We start from the raw sequence: 15,222 nt of genomic DNA on the forward strand, positions 1-15,222 counted from the left end.
AAAATCCAATTTAAAGTGTGCTGGCCCGCCTCATGTAAAAAAAAAAAAAAAAAAAAAACTGGACCTCTTTTTGTACCTCCATTTCTATCCTAAATTTTGAGGCTTTCCTTCAAGGAAGCATAACTGAATGCTCCTAACTGAAGGGAGAGGGGTGGAGGTACACCTGGAGTTCAGGTGTGCACCACAAAAGGTACCTGGGAGGAAAGGCTTGGTAACCACTCCCCACGCAAAACCAAAGGCAGCTGGTCAAGAGTCTTTTAAGGACCCTGGAGAGTACAGGTTTGCTAAAGAAAAAAAAGAGGTGTATCCTTGACACTTAAGTGTCTGGGCAGCTAATAAGAATACATTTCCAGACATGGTTACATCTGGCCAGGAACAAGAAGAGGCATCTTCTCTAGGGAAAAGATGCTGGAGTAACCTGCTGTGTCAAGAAATGCCGGGACACCAGAGATGGGGCGGGAGGGTTGAGCCTCTTCTGGCTGCTCTCCTCTCTAGTTCTGGGCAGAAACCAGCTTCAAGGGAAGGGGATGGAGGTGAGCACAGCACTGTGAAGATACACAACTGTCCCATCCCAGTGAGAGTCTCTTGAGTCACAGAGGGATTGAGCCGTACTAGGAGGGGACAAGCCTGAGGAAGAGAGGCCTTCTGGGACCTTCCAGGAAGCCTCTCAGTAGAGCAGAGTGTGTCCCCGAACCCAGGTCTGTCTCGCTCCCGAGTACATGGACGTGAGCCCCACCATCCTGGGCTAGGGGAGAGCTTTGAGCACCTTGGGGATGCAAGGCGGGGAGCAAACAGGGAGTAGAAGCAGGAACCCAGATCCCAGGGAGGGATATGTATGGACTGGGCTTGGGAGGAGGCGGAGCACCAGGCTTCCTGCGGACACTGAGACGGTGCTTCCCGAGGTTACTCAAAATTGCCTGCTGGGGAACACAAAACGCTGCCTCCTTCTAACAAATTTTCCTTCTGCTGCTTTGTGGTCAGCTTGCCAATGAGTAGTGCCAGCCAATAAGGGGATTATCCCAGGTTTTGGGGTATCCAGCCAATGGAATTCACACAACTAACACATGAGCTCCTGCAGGTGTAGGTACCAGGGGTTAGGGATTCAAACTATAAAAAAGAGACCCCTCCGCTTAGAGCTCACGCATTAGCAGGGGAGAATGAGGAAGGCAGAATGGGTGGAAATGGAGCGATATGCAGGGGTAAGGGACAAAGAGTGGGGTCACTTGGCGGGGTCAGAGCAAATCAGAAAAGGATCTTCTCATTATTTAAAAAAATTTTTTTATTGAAGTATAGCTGATTTACAGTGTTTCAGGTGTACAGCAAAGTGATTCAGTTTTTTTTTTTATGTCTAATCTTATTTGTTATGCTTACAAGGTTTTTTTTTTTTGTTTTTTTTTTTTTTGGCTGTGTTGGGTCTTCGTTTCTGTGCGAGGGCTTTCTCTAGTTGTGGCAAACGGGGGCCACTCTTCATCGCGGTGCACAGGCCTCTCACTGTCGCGGCGTCTCTTGTTGCGGAGCACAGGCTCCAGACGCGCAGGCTCAGTAGATGTGGCTCGCGGGCCTAGTTGCTCCACGGCATGTGGGATCCTCCCAGACCAGGGCTCGAACCCTTGTCCCCTGCATTGGCAGGCAGATTCTCAACCACTGCGCCACCAGGGAAGCCCACAAGTTTTATATATATGTATCTTTTTCAGATTCTTTTCCATTATAGGTTATTACAAGATACTGAATATAGTCCCCTGTGCTGTACAGTAGGACCTTGTTGTTTATCTATTTTATATATAGTAGTGTATATATATATGTTCATCTCAAATTCCTGATTTATCCCTCTCCCCCACTTCCCCTTTGGTAACCATAAGTTTGTTTTCTATGTCTGTGAATCTATTTCTGTTTTATAAGTGTTTATTTGTATCTTTTTTTAGATTCCACATATAAGTGATATTTTCTTTCTCTGCCTGATTTACTTCACTTAGTATGATAATCTCTAGGTCCATCCATGTTGCTACAAATGGCATTATTTCATTCTTTCTTATGGCTGGGTGATATTCCATTGTATATCCATTGTATGTATGTACCACGTCTTCTTAATCCATTCATTTGTCGATGGGCACTTAGGTTGCTTCCATGTCTTGGCTTGAAATAGTGCTGGTATGAACTCTGGGGTGCATGTATCTTTTTTTGAATTAGAGTTTTCATCTTTTCCGGATATATGCCCAGGAGTGGGATTGCTGGGTCATATGGTAGCTCTATTTTTAGTTTTTTAAGGAACCTCTGTATTGGTCTCCGTAGTGGCTGCACCAATTTACATTCCCACCAACACTGCAAGAGGGTTCCCTTTTCTCCACAACCTCTCCAGCATTTATTATTTGAACAGTTTATTTATCCATTCTACTCTCCATGGCATTTGGATAGTTTCCAGCTTGGGCTCTTACAAACAGTGCTGCTATGCACATTCTTGTCTTTTGGTGTAAACAGTGGTGCACACTTTGTTAGGTACATACCTAGGAGTGAAATTGCTGGGTCAAATCCTTTTTTGAAGTAGTTGTTCCAATTTCCACTCCCATCAGCAGAATATGGAAAGTAAAAATACTCATGCGTGAAATGAGAAGTCACATTCCAGAAGAGGAATGTAAAGTCACCTACCTAGAAAAATTTTATATGAATTAATTATTTAAATGTTTAGAACTCTCAGTATGTGAAAGCAAGTTATCAAAATGAGGATTTTCAGTGTTCAATATACATCCTTTAAAAAACTGAATAATCTCTCCTCTTTCTTGCCCTTAGGGGGGGAAAAAAACTTTGTCAGGTTATAGGAGAGGAGTATTGGAAGCCTTACATTTCAAGATGATTTATCCTGATAGAAAGTCTAAGGTCACAAATGAAATGAAATTAATAAAGTTGGCCAAGCCACTGGTGATCACTAACGGTCATACGAACAGTCAAAGGAGATGGCTCTTCCAAAGCCAAGGCTGGCTGCCTGATGTACAGTGCAGGAGGAGAATATTCTGGTTTGGGTTTAAAAAAAAAAAAAACAAAAAAAGAAGAAGAAGGAAAAATGTGAAATGACCGAGACCTAAATACATATGGGTTGGAGTCTTTCATAAAAAATTCTGTCTTAATTTGTCCTTAAAATCTCAAAGTAGCAAAAGCCAAGCTTGTATATATAAGCTATTACAGAATTGGATATTAAATAAAATTCTGTCTGGTTTATGTGAAGGTTCACATTTAAATTTCGACATGGGATTGCACTCACCAGCCACAGAGAAGTAGCATGCCCCCAAAACAACTTTAAAATTGTAAAATTGAGATCTTATGGTAAAGGAGTCACATGGAAACTGGAATACAAATAGAGATATTAAACAACATTGCTTAGATTTGTCAACTCTACAACAGTTTAATGTATAGAATAAGGGGTAAAAAGTGTTCATTTACATAAAACATATAAGGTTTCCATGTTCATATGCCTAATGCTTTTTCTTCCCCAGTAAAAATCTGGGGAAAGGCATTCATTTGTAGAGTGAACAACGCAGGTCAGCAAAAAGGATATGCCTGCATATCTCCAATCTCTTTGCATAAGCAAATGGAATTGAGAAATTTTATAAAAGGCCACAGTAGTCCCGATGACAGGACGGCCATGAAAAAGTTCATATACGGTTATATTTGAAAACTAAGAAATTTTATTTTGCCTCTGATCTAGGCCCTATTGTAAGCACTACAAATATTAACTCATTAACCCTCATTCCAATCCTATGAGGGTCCTGCAATTACCCTAATTCACAGATAAAGCAACTAAAGCACAGAAAGCATTTTACAGTTAAGTTTTTGCCCTAACAAACTTCAGTGAATCCTATCTACCTCTCTCAAAGCATATTTAACTTTAATATATTTAAAGGATGTATGACATTATCTTGCTTCCTTACACTAAGATCAATTCTTAAGGGACCCTATGGGCAGATGGCTCCAGTTTTATGTGCCCAACTTTTTATTCAGAATGTTTTGGGGGATGGGGGCTTTAGAGTCTAAAGATCATTTATGTATAGCAACCGTGCAGAAAAACTGATTTTTTTTTTAAGAAGAAAATGTAGGGATTCCTTCTCATGATGATTTTGTTCAGCTGTGTGGAATTCATTTTCTTAGGTCTGCATAGTAGGTTTAGAATGCCTCCATGCTAAGTTTCTGACCTCTCCCAACCTGGAATAAATAATACATCCATTTATATTCATTTTCAAAATGAGGCTCTAGAAGTGGCGAGGTTCAGTTATAAGGGCTAATGTCTTCAGAGTCTTCCCGAAGTCAGGGAGTGCTCCTAGGGCAGCCACATATAAGTTCTGCCTCTGAAACCCTGGGCAGTGCCAATTTCATGCTCTAAATTTCTCCTGGCTTCTTCATGATGCTGCTGTGATCAATGGAACCTATAGTAAATATGAAAAATGTCAACCACTTTAGCCTGCCGTTTTTTTAATTCAAGATTTTGAAACTCAAATGCAGTTTTGCAAAGGGGGGTTAAATGGGGAGAGAGGTGGGGTTGGAGTGGATTTGTCCCTGACTCAGCCATCAGACAAAGCAGAGTGGTGGTGAAGTTGTTTCCCTGTGACTGCAGCCAGGCTCCCGGGCTTAACAACCTGCTCTCAAGGTTAAGGTCCATGTCGAGGTGGCAGGCCAGCCATTTTTACTCACTAGCACATATGACCCTTCCCAATTATAGCCTCTTGTCTTAAAAGCAGGTTCAGGCTTAAGGAATATACTTCTTGGGAGATAACTCTTGAGCGTGAAAAATCCCAGAGAGCCAAGAGGTACAATGCTGTCCCCCTTGAAACCTTTCCAAGCTCAGCACTAGAGAAACGGCAGACAAATCAAACCAGACTTGGTGTAGAAGGCTGCAGGCAGTTCCAAGGACACCGCAAGAAATCACCTCAGATAATGTTGCACTTGTGTGTATCAAATGTGCTTTTGAAACCCACTTTCATCTCATCTGTACATTGCCCTTGATGATAAACAGCTGCAGACTTGGATTATCTACAAGGACAGATGTACATTATTTGAAGGTTTGATGATACCAGCACATCTTAATGTAATCAAATCAGAGTTTATAAATATGTCTAGGCAGAATGGAAGGGGAAGCCATTACTCTCACACCTCAGGGCTATAGAGGTCCCCCCTAGAGGGAGATCCATTTCTAGCTGTCACCTGAAGCAAAAGTGGGAGTGATTTCCTGGAAGCTGCAGCATCAGAGCAGTAAACGCTGCCGAGAAACGCCCACAAACCAGACTGCTTTCCCTCCTATTTGGGCATTGACTCCATCAAAACATTCTGTCCAGCTTGGTGGACCCCCTTTAATATTTTATTTCAATCACCCTGGAAACGTTAAAAAAAAAAAATAAAGCCCAGCGAGAAAGAAAGCAAGGCTTAGTCGTGACTCGTAGGATCATCAACTCTCCCTGACTGCTGGGGCAGAAGTGCATGGCCCCTGACCCCTCCATCGCACACCTGCCACATTCCATGTGAACAAGTCAAAACCTCAAGCCTGCCTGATTAATCACCCAGCCAAAGAATCTACAGAACAAAGTTCACATTACCCAGAGAGCTGTCTGAAGGGCCCTCTGAGGTCAGGATGCAAGACCAAACAAAATTAATGTGCCTGCCACATCCATCATCTTGTAATCTGCTTCCAGTTCTGTAATCCCCGAACGTCTGGACTGTGCATACCAAGAACATTCCTGTTCGACGTGGATCAAAACGATTCATGTACAAAGGGCTCCGAACCCTCCCCACCTCTAAGAAAATCATTAACCATTTCTACAAGTCAAACAGCCCTGGGACTGCAGTCATCTGCTCAAACCAAGTCTCTAGGGACCTGGAAGTTTTCATGATTCTATCATCAATGTTTCTTCAGACAGACATCATGAAAATGAAATTTGATCTGACCTAAGAATAAGGAATACATTGTTAACTTTCTGGTGACGTACTAATTCATCTAGATTATGTAAAGGATACAACAGCTCTCACTGCACAAAAGTGGTTCTCAATTAGTTCAAGGGAACTGATGTTCCCCCAAAATGAACTGGTTGGATTAGATGCACCTAAAATTATAAGATACATATTGTATTTTATGTTATCATGAGATTACTTTTCACTATGACCTCAGAACATTTAATGAATATTTCAAGGGAAGTATTCCTACACATTTCACTCAGGAGGAAAGGAGATTCAGAGACATTGTGTAAGAGACTTGAGGTCACACTGCTCTTGCTTGGGCTGGGCTGAGAGAAGCCCACATCACACTGTGTTTTCCTCTCATAATTGATATTACTTTCAAGATTTTATGCTATAAACCTCCCAATTCTCTGAAATCCATTACATAAAGATTTCACCACAAGGTTATTTTATGCTACCAGTCCCCTAATGCTCGCAAATACTTCACCACAAAGATTCACATCACAGATCATGTGAATATTATGACTGGATTTCTTCATTCCAAAGCACACATTCCTAGATTCCTGATGGAATAGGAAGTTGGACAACCAGGATATTTTATGTTTTGGTCATTTACACTCCTGTTGTCTGAGGAGAAAAATTTTAGGTATAATTTCCATATAAAGAAGCGTATACAGTTTAGGAGTAAGGATGACAAAGAATGGGGACGGTGTTCTCACTTTTTTAGAAATTCAGATATTAAGACTCTGTTCTGGGGGCTAATAGTGTCCATTGATTGTGCAAGAGTAACACCAAAATACACATTAATTTTAGGACCATTAGGAGTGATTCTTAAATAAACATAAAGGGACAATATCACTGAGGTGTAAAGGCCAGTAGAATTTGAAGTGGCAAGACTTTGATTCATCCCACAATAACCAAATGAGTATTATGCGCCACAAAAACTTCCACATATATTACTTCATTTCATCTTTGCACCTGCCTTCTGGGGTTTTCTGTGCCCATTACTGACAGTGAAGCTGGGGATCAGTGAAGGGCCTTGTAGAAATCACAGACACAGTCACGTGACAAGGCTGAGCTCTGAAGCCACATGCATCTTATTCCAACCGTCCCAAAACAGACCACTGATACTGGAATCTGAGTCTGAACAATGTCAGCATTCCCCTCCCTCCTTAAAAGTTAATGTTTTAAGCTCTTGGTATCATTCTTGCCACGTGAAAATGTGAAAGTATTTCAAAATAAAAAAGTGGATCTGCTATTACTCATCGCCTTTAGCAGGAAAACAGGAAATGGTTTTTACTAAGGGTCACGGAGGTGATGGGACAGGGAGGGGCTGAGGCATGGGAGGCAAAGGCCTGGTGCCGCTGTGAGTGGTTTCAGGAGAAGCAGGGGAGGTGCCGTGTGGTAATGACCCAGACATCAATACAAACACTGGCCCCTTTGGTCAACACACCTTGATTCAATATGAGCTCTGTGCTAGGTACTGACAACGTGAGGTCCCTAAGGTAAGGGGCCTGCCCTCCGGGACTCAGTCTGGAAGGGAACACGGAACTTGGAAAAAGCAATACAATACCACACGCTGACGGCCACGCTGTGGGCTTCCACAGGGCACTGTGTGAGCACCAGGGACTGGCCCCCTGCGAGGGGTAGGGGACACGTCCTAGAGGAAGTGACATTTCTTTTGGGGTCTCAAAGTATGAGGAGGAGTTTTCCCGGCAGAGACAAAGGGAAGGGCTCTCCAGGAAGAGCGTATTTCCAAAGGCATGGAGATCGGAGAGAACACGGTGTGTCCTGGAAATGGAAGACGGTTCTCCGTGGCTGCAGCCCGGGATGCACTGTGTCCCTGGTGAGGGCAATGAAAAGATGATGCTGGAGAGGTGGGCGGGAAGCCCAATTCTGGGTCTGCCTTCTGTACACTGTGGGGAGCCAGAGGTTTTTAGGGAAGAGAGTGACAAGATCTATGTGATGATCACGTGGCGGAGCTTTGTGGAAGATGGACTGGAGAGAGCCAGCCCGGTGGCAGGGAGGCCGGCTTTTATGAACTCGACTTGGAAGGGACCCTCGCAGCTCTGAGGTCCTCGGTGGCCCTCTGGTCTAGCTCTCTACTCTGTAAGTGACAGACCAAGGTCTGGAAAGGTTAAGAGACTTGCAACAAAGCTACCCAGCTGGTGACTAAGGATGGGGGCAGGATGAGGTCCTGCCGGCTGCTGCCGGTCCCTTCCCCCTGCCTGGATGGCCAAGGAAAATGAAAGGCTCTAACATCTGGGCCCCCGGAGGGGCTTCAAGTTTATCTGCTTGAAAATAGCAACAGATAGGTTGGAAAATAACAGTAGTCAAAGAGTGAAGAAACATTTTTACCTTGGCTTTGGATTCCTGTTGTCTTATGGACCAGGTAAGTACCAAAAGCAACACAGCTTAGCTACTCAGTAAAACCAACACAACACAGTCAAGGGAATTGAGGGAAGTGCACAACTTCTTGCTAAATCAACCGAAGTCATCAAATCCTGACTGTTCCCACATGCTGGAGTTCAGAGACCTGAGCGAAGTCCTTTTGTAGTAGGCTGGGTCAGTTCTTTCCTAAGAGCAGACGGTCACTATCTTAGCCTTATCGTCTAAAAAGAAAGCCAGTTGGCAAGAGAACATTTCATCCACAGAGCTACTATTCACAGCTAGTGCCGAAAGATGCCCACTGCAAAGCAATCCTGTATGATCATCATCGTTGCAGAACTGAAAGCCTAAGCCTAACACCCTACCCCTGGAATGTGAGGGCAGGGAATATACTGTTTTTCAGAAAGCTCAAATTTTCAAAGAAGCAAAAATTCTCAAGATCTGAAAAACCAAACAGCCCTCCTAGAGCCCTCTCATAATTTCACTCCAAGGAGGGAGATCTAACATGGAGAATTTATTTTCAGGGTAGACACAGATTTTCGGACACCTGCATTTCTCCCAAAGGGCCCCTGAGACTTCATATCGAAGCAGGAAGTCATGGTGTGTCATCAGACTCTGGGGGCTGCCACCCTGCTCACATGAGATTCAGACTCGTCTGAACCCTCTGGTTGAGTTAAAGTGAGTGGCAGGCCTGGGGAAAACGTATCAGCATTCTTTAGCACCACATTTCGTATTGTACATACCAAGCCATTAAAGGAAACAGAGCATGCCATGTCTTTGATCGGTCACAGATGGAAGAAAACCAGCCACAATAATAAATTCACGGAGGTGGAGTGTGTCGTCACACACGCAGCCAGGATGTGTGATCCAGGAGGTGTGTATGGGGGGTGTTAACGCCATATGTCGCTTTACTGCTGTGGCCGCTCCCAGGTCAATAGCAACATGTTCCTCCAAAACAGCTCCGACGCCATCCCTGACGCTGCGGCACTCTGCCAGACCTACGTGACTCTTACCAGGTATTGAAGTCGCTGGCGCTCAGTCTCAGGGGTGAATTCCGAAGACATGGGGATGATTTCTCCATTTCTGATGATTATGGCCCTGAAATGGTGAAAATGCATGTCAGCAGCCAATCTCATAAGTACCTCGATTCTGTCATAACTCCATAGCTTAGTTCAGAATACACCTGAAACTCTCAAAGGATAATTTTTCCTCTGACCTGCACAGCAAAGCTCAGTGTTACCAACTCACCACCATTTTAAGTATCTTTAAGAGCATGACATTCTCATTAGCTCATGTTTACTTCTTCTGCTAGTTTCATGCCCAGCACCAAGCATAATACTTGGCACATAATAGATGGTCAGTGAATAGATGAATGAATCAATGAATGATGCCCAGAGGCTCACTCTAGACTAGTGCTCTCCAGTGGGACTGCCTGTGATCATTAAAACTTGTGTTTTAATCTGTGCAGCCCAATATGGCAGCAACCAGCCCCATTTGGGTACTGAGCATTTGAATCATGGTGAGTGCAAGCTGAGAAACTGAATTTTTAATTTTATTTAATTTTAATTCATTTAGCTTTAAGTTAAGCAGTCACAAGCGGGCTAGTGTAGTAGACAGTGCAGCTCCAGATCCTCGTCACTCAAAGTCCCTGTGAGCCAGCAGCTTGTTAGAAATGCAGACTCTCGGGTTCCACCGCAGACTTCCTGTATTGGAATCTGCATTGTTGTAAGATGCCCAGGGAATTCAGAGGCACGTTAAAATCTAAGAACACCGGACCTAGGCTCCTGAGTTTCTAGGGTAATATCCTGGGTCCAGGAAAACCACTCTTATCTCATCTTAAAGCTCAGGAAATTCGCATACTCTCCAAAATGTGCCCAACAGCTACTGCCGACTCCGGGACTTCTGAGAGAACAGAGTTCCCCAAAGCAGATGTCTAAAAGAGGAGTTGCCGGATTGATAACTGTGCCGCAACCTTCCCTAAGCCTGTTCTCGGTGGAGCCTCCTGTGCTCAGACCTTGTTCCGCAGTGGTCCCTGCAGCCGCGTGCCAGCTATCGATCAGTTGCGGCGGAACGCTGTCATTTCTACAACAAATCCAAGTGGCTAGGGGAGCTGCATTCTATTCGAAACACAAAGCTCCTGGTATCAGGGAGCCAGAGACCTGGGGACCCAGCACACTTCTCTGTGAAGAGCCACAAGCACGGGGAATACCATCAATGAGCTCAGCTCTGGGTGGATGCCTCACTGACATGGGGAGGCTGCATTTTTTGTGCCAAGAAGCCCCGGGCACCCCTCCCTCCCACCGCAGAGGCAGGCAGTCCCTGACTTGGCAACAATCCCTATAAATGGCTGCAGCTGCTCGACCCCCTCCCCTGCTAACCCCTCACCATCCATGCCCAGTTGCTGCTGTCATAGAAACTAGTGGAGGGGGGCAGGCAAGGGAGGAGATGACAATAAAAATCTTGGGGGCATTAAAGAATTTATGGATCTAGGAGAAAAATGGTGGAAGCTGTAAGAAAATGGAAAAGTTGTGCGGGGGCTGACCCTGGGAAGAGGGTGGCTCTTGCTGTAATACTCGTATCACTTCTTTTATTATGTCGCTGAAAATAGGACAGATTAAAGATTCCTTCTGATAAACCCAGAGTCACTTGTAAAATGCAACCCACCTCCCCCAACCCCAAGAAAGGTGATATCCACCATTCACAAATCAGTGTGAGTTAACTGAAATTGTCTTTGTCCTACTTATCAGCTGAGAATAACTGTAATAAGAGTAGAGGTTTTGATAGAGGCTGGAGAAACTTGGAGAACTTGACAGGATGGGTCAGGAAGGTCAAGGTTAGGGCCTAATCTTAAAGTAGCAAGAATGGCCCAGAGAATGTGGGGCACTAGAGCAAAAGGCATTATGCAGTAAATTCCCACAGCAACCTTCTGTTTCAAAATTTTGCTAAAAGCTAGTCTTAATTCTTTTCCCTCCCTTTTCCTACATGGCCCTTGAATTCCAGCTTCCAGGCTCAGACTAAGAAAGGTGGGTATCCAGGAGGGAAGTAAAAGATCGCGGTAAGAGGAGGAAGGAAGGGACGGTGGAAGATGTGGTGTCAGGCAGCGTGGGCCTGTGGGGAGCAGCCAACCAGACCATGCAAGAGCCTCCTCCAGGACCTAAGTGTCAGGAGGTCAGGGGCCTGGTCTGTTTTGTTCACTCTCATATTCCAGATGCTTGGTATCTTGCCTGTCACCTAGCAGGGGCCCCATGAATATTCATTGAATATAAGAACAGATGAGAGAACTTAGGAGAAGCTTTGCCTTGAGTCTGAGGGAGGAAGAGAGCACAACTAGGGAGGCAGCGGTGTTCGCTTACACAAGGAGAGTCGGGTGGAGGTCACAGAGCCGAGGGGGGCCTGCGCCTGGAATCGCACCTGCTCCCTCAGCCATCTTTTCCTCTTCTCCTGACCAGGTGAGTCCATCCATCACTTCCAACCCTGGAGTCTTCCCTACATCAGTTATTCCCTCTGTATTCCTAACCTCTCTCTCTACTGGCTTTGCTACCACACTCAAAACACTTTGTGTTTAAAATCAAACAAAACAGAAACCGAAATGAAAGCCAAACAAACAATACTCTCCTAATCTGAAACCCACTTTCAGGGTCTTTTCCCCTTTCTTTCCTCCTAAACCAAGCTTTACACGTTCATTACACGTTAATGTACATTCAGGGGCTCTGCTTCCTCACCTCCCACCGATCCCTTAAACACAGGTAAATTCTCTTCTTGCCCCTCTCTCTACCTGACTGCTCTCACCAGTCCCCAAATGGCCTCTTTGCTGCTACACCCCCTGACCATGACCTCATTCCCACCTTCCTAGGCAGCATTTGCTGGTCCCTCCCGACCCCAGCTTCTGGGGCACTGCTTCTCCTGGCCTCCCTCCGACCTCCCAGGACACTCCTCTCAGACTCCTCTGGGGTTGTGGGCTGCCATTCCGTCTCTCTACCCCCTCCCTGGGCACTCGCTTCCCAACCCTGTAACCCCCAAGATTTGGTTTAGAGGCCTCGCCTACATGCTCTGTTAGCCTGGTGCTCGCAATATGGAACACATCCTGTTTTGTTACTCATTGCTTAACTGTCCGCCTTCCGAGCTGGCCTGTAAGCTCCTAAGGCGAGAACCATGTCCGTCCTGCTCACGCTGAGGCCCCACTACTGTGCACAGAGCCAGGCAGTTACAAGCAGTACTGGCTACAGAATTTCTAGGGTCCGGGCCAAATAAAAATGCAGGCCCTCTTGTTCAAAAATTAATGAGAGGGCTTCCCTGGTGGCACAGTGGTTGAGAGTCCGCCTGCCGATGCAGGGGACGCGGGTTCGTGCCCTGGTCCGGGAAGATCCCACATGCCGCGGAGCGGCTGGGCCCGTGAGCCACGGCCGCTGAGCCTGCACGTCGGAGCCTGTGCTCCGCAATGGGAGAGGCCACAGCAGTGAGAGGACCGCGTACCGCAAAAAAAAAATTAATGAGAATTTCAAGACTGTGACAGCAGAACATGAAGGCAAATGTGGCAGCCCGCACAGGTCACAACCCCATGAAGCGGGCCCTGACTGTGCGCCCTTAATATTTACTGGATGAATCGATGGCTTCAACCATGACATATGCCGATGATTCCAAATATCCTTTCCAGCCCACACGTCTCTGCTGTGCTCCAGCCTGGAACAGCCAACTGCCAACAAATATTCACTTGGATACTCACTGGCATCTCAGGCTCGACGTGCTTCAGACTTAATGATCCTGCCCCACCACACCCCCAAATCTGTCCTTCCAGCAGTCCCTGTCTCAGGGAACAGCATCCCTTTCCACGGGGGGCGGTGGGGGGATATTCCAGAAGCCATCTCACTTTTCTCCCTCTACACATCCAAACAGGCAGCAACCCTGTAGAGTTTATCGCCTCAGGAGCATGAGAATCCGTCCCTTTCCTTGGTTTCTTCTGTCAGTGCCTGGGTTCAGGCCGCATCCGAGCTTGTCTGCCTGACTCAGGAGCTCTGCTTCCCAGGGTCACCAAGATGATTTCAAAGCATTACTCACATCACGTCAGATCCCCGACGGCAAGCGCCTAGGCGCCTTCCCAGCATTTCCACTTTCCTTCATCATCTGGGTTTTGCCTATATTTCTGGTTTCAGTCTCACACTTGCTGTTCCTTGCGCCCTGCCTCTCCCTTCCTCTGGCCAGCTGATTCCTCTCTGAGGGTCAGCCCAGGAGAATGCCCTCCTGGTCTACCTTCGATGCCCCTTCTCTGTGACCCCGTGGGGTCACGTGCCTGGTGTGCCACAGCCCTTACCAGTCTCACTGAGATGGCTGGCCTCTGTGGCTGTCTCTAACTACCTGAGGATGTCTTCTGGGCAGAGCCTAAGCCCTGGTTTCTGAATCTCCAGCACTCAGTGTGTGGCCTGTGACAGACATGCAATAACTATTTGCTGAGGGATAAGCGACTAAAATGCATGAAGAGTGAACTGGATTTCGGTGGATGAACAGACGTGTCCAGAAGCGAAGGCCCCAAATAAGACTTTTCTTAATAACGTGATCTGTAACTGTCTAACTGTCTACAGCCTGAGCCCTCAAAAATCCACATGCCTTTTCATTGGTTTTACAAAAAGACAATGGACCTAAAAGGATGTTGTTCTGGCTGAATCAACACTGAAAAGTGACTCAAAAGATAAGGGAAAACTAGGCAGGGCCCCCGTCCTTAGTGGGCAGGGGAGGGAGAATGCAGCCATCACTATGTTTACTCTGTTTTTTCATTTCAAATTCGTACACAACGAGGTATCAGCATTCAACTCCAATGTCCACTGCTGGGGTAACCCTACCTAATTACTTTCATAAATAGATCATTAGATCTAAATCCACTTATGTACAGAACAGTCTTCACTTCTGTTTGAACTACCAAGGTTTTCCTTTATGAGAGACCCGTGGATTAAAGAGTGACAGCAAGTCTGGCAGCCAAACTTTCCCGTCCCTGCATCATGATGCCTCTTCCTATGCGATTCCCGGCTTCCTTTTGATCTTTCTCTCTTTCATCCCTCTGATCTAGGGATCAATTTGTCAGAGAGCTGGTCTCCAATCTGGAGTAGGGCAGTGAGAGGAAGGGGTTTCAAAGGGAACAGAGTGCATGTGAAGGCTGACAAATCCTGTACTAAACAACCAATAAAGTAGAGAAATGCCTTTAAAGCTACATCCTCTCATCATAGGATCCTTATAGACTTCATATCTTCTACTTCATTATTTTATGAAATGTTTTTACTAAATGGGGAAAAAAAAGCTATATAGCAGCGAGTGTCAAGGAGAGTTAGGCACATGCCCTGACCTTTCTTCTGGGGCTTCAGGTCCAGACCTGTGGATACGACTGTGGTCAGGATGACATTTCATTCACCTACTCAGTGTCTGGCCAGAGACTAGGTGAGGGAGTCACCAGGGGTTGGGTGATTTCATCAACTAGCAACCACTTCCCACCTGGCATCCCACACCATACAGAGGGGGTGCTTCCTAAGCATATTCTGCAAAGTGAAGGCTAGCCTTTCATTTACAGAGACTAACTGAAATATACATGCTTTAATTTCTTACCCAGTCTAATAGACGGAGCAGTATTTGTAACATGGCGAATAATAAGGTTTAATGTGTTTTTGTGAGTCAACTGCAAGGATGGGAAAAGAGGAGGTAAAGCAAAGACACTGATAGTTTTTAAACCCTCCCTCCCATGTGAGGCACATGACAGGATAAGGGCAATTTATTCCTAACTGATGAGAAATTTGAGTTCAGAGAACAGGTGCTAGAAAATTCTGCTACTTATATCCTTGAATGTCACAATTTGGAGTCAAAAAGATGTACTTTTTGTTCCCCAAGCTGTTCAAAACGTAAACTGGTCAAGAGAAAAAT

At 45.6% G+C, this 15,222-nt stretch overlaps 1 protein-coding gene across 1 annotated transcript in view; it reads right to left on the reverse strand.

The window, feature by feature from the left end:
• Positions 1-15,222, reverse strand: part of PPM1H (protein phosphatase, Mg2+/Mn2+ dependent 1H) — a gene marked incomplete at its 5' end in the record, with an annotated part of 269,728 nt that overhangs the window by 73,643 nt on the left and 180,863 nt on the right. Inside the window, one exon of the mRNA XM_079714727.1 lies at positions 9,336-9,420. Coding sequence (XP_079570853.1) covers positions 9,336-9,420 — 85 coding nt within the window. The remainder of the gene's footprint in view (positions 1-9,335; positions 9,421-15,222) is intronic.

This window comes from Hyperoodon ampullatus, assembly GCF_949752795.1.
Source record: "Hyperoodon ampullatus genome assembly, chromosome: 11".
Classification (NCBI taxonomy): Eukaryota; Metazoa; Chordata; class Mammalia; order Artiodactyla; family Ziphiidae; genus Hyperoodon; species Hyperoodon ampullatus.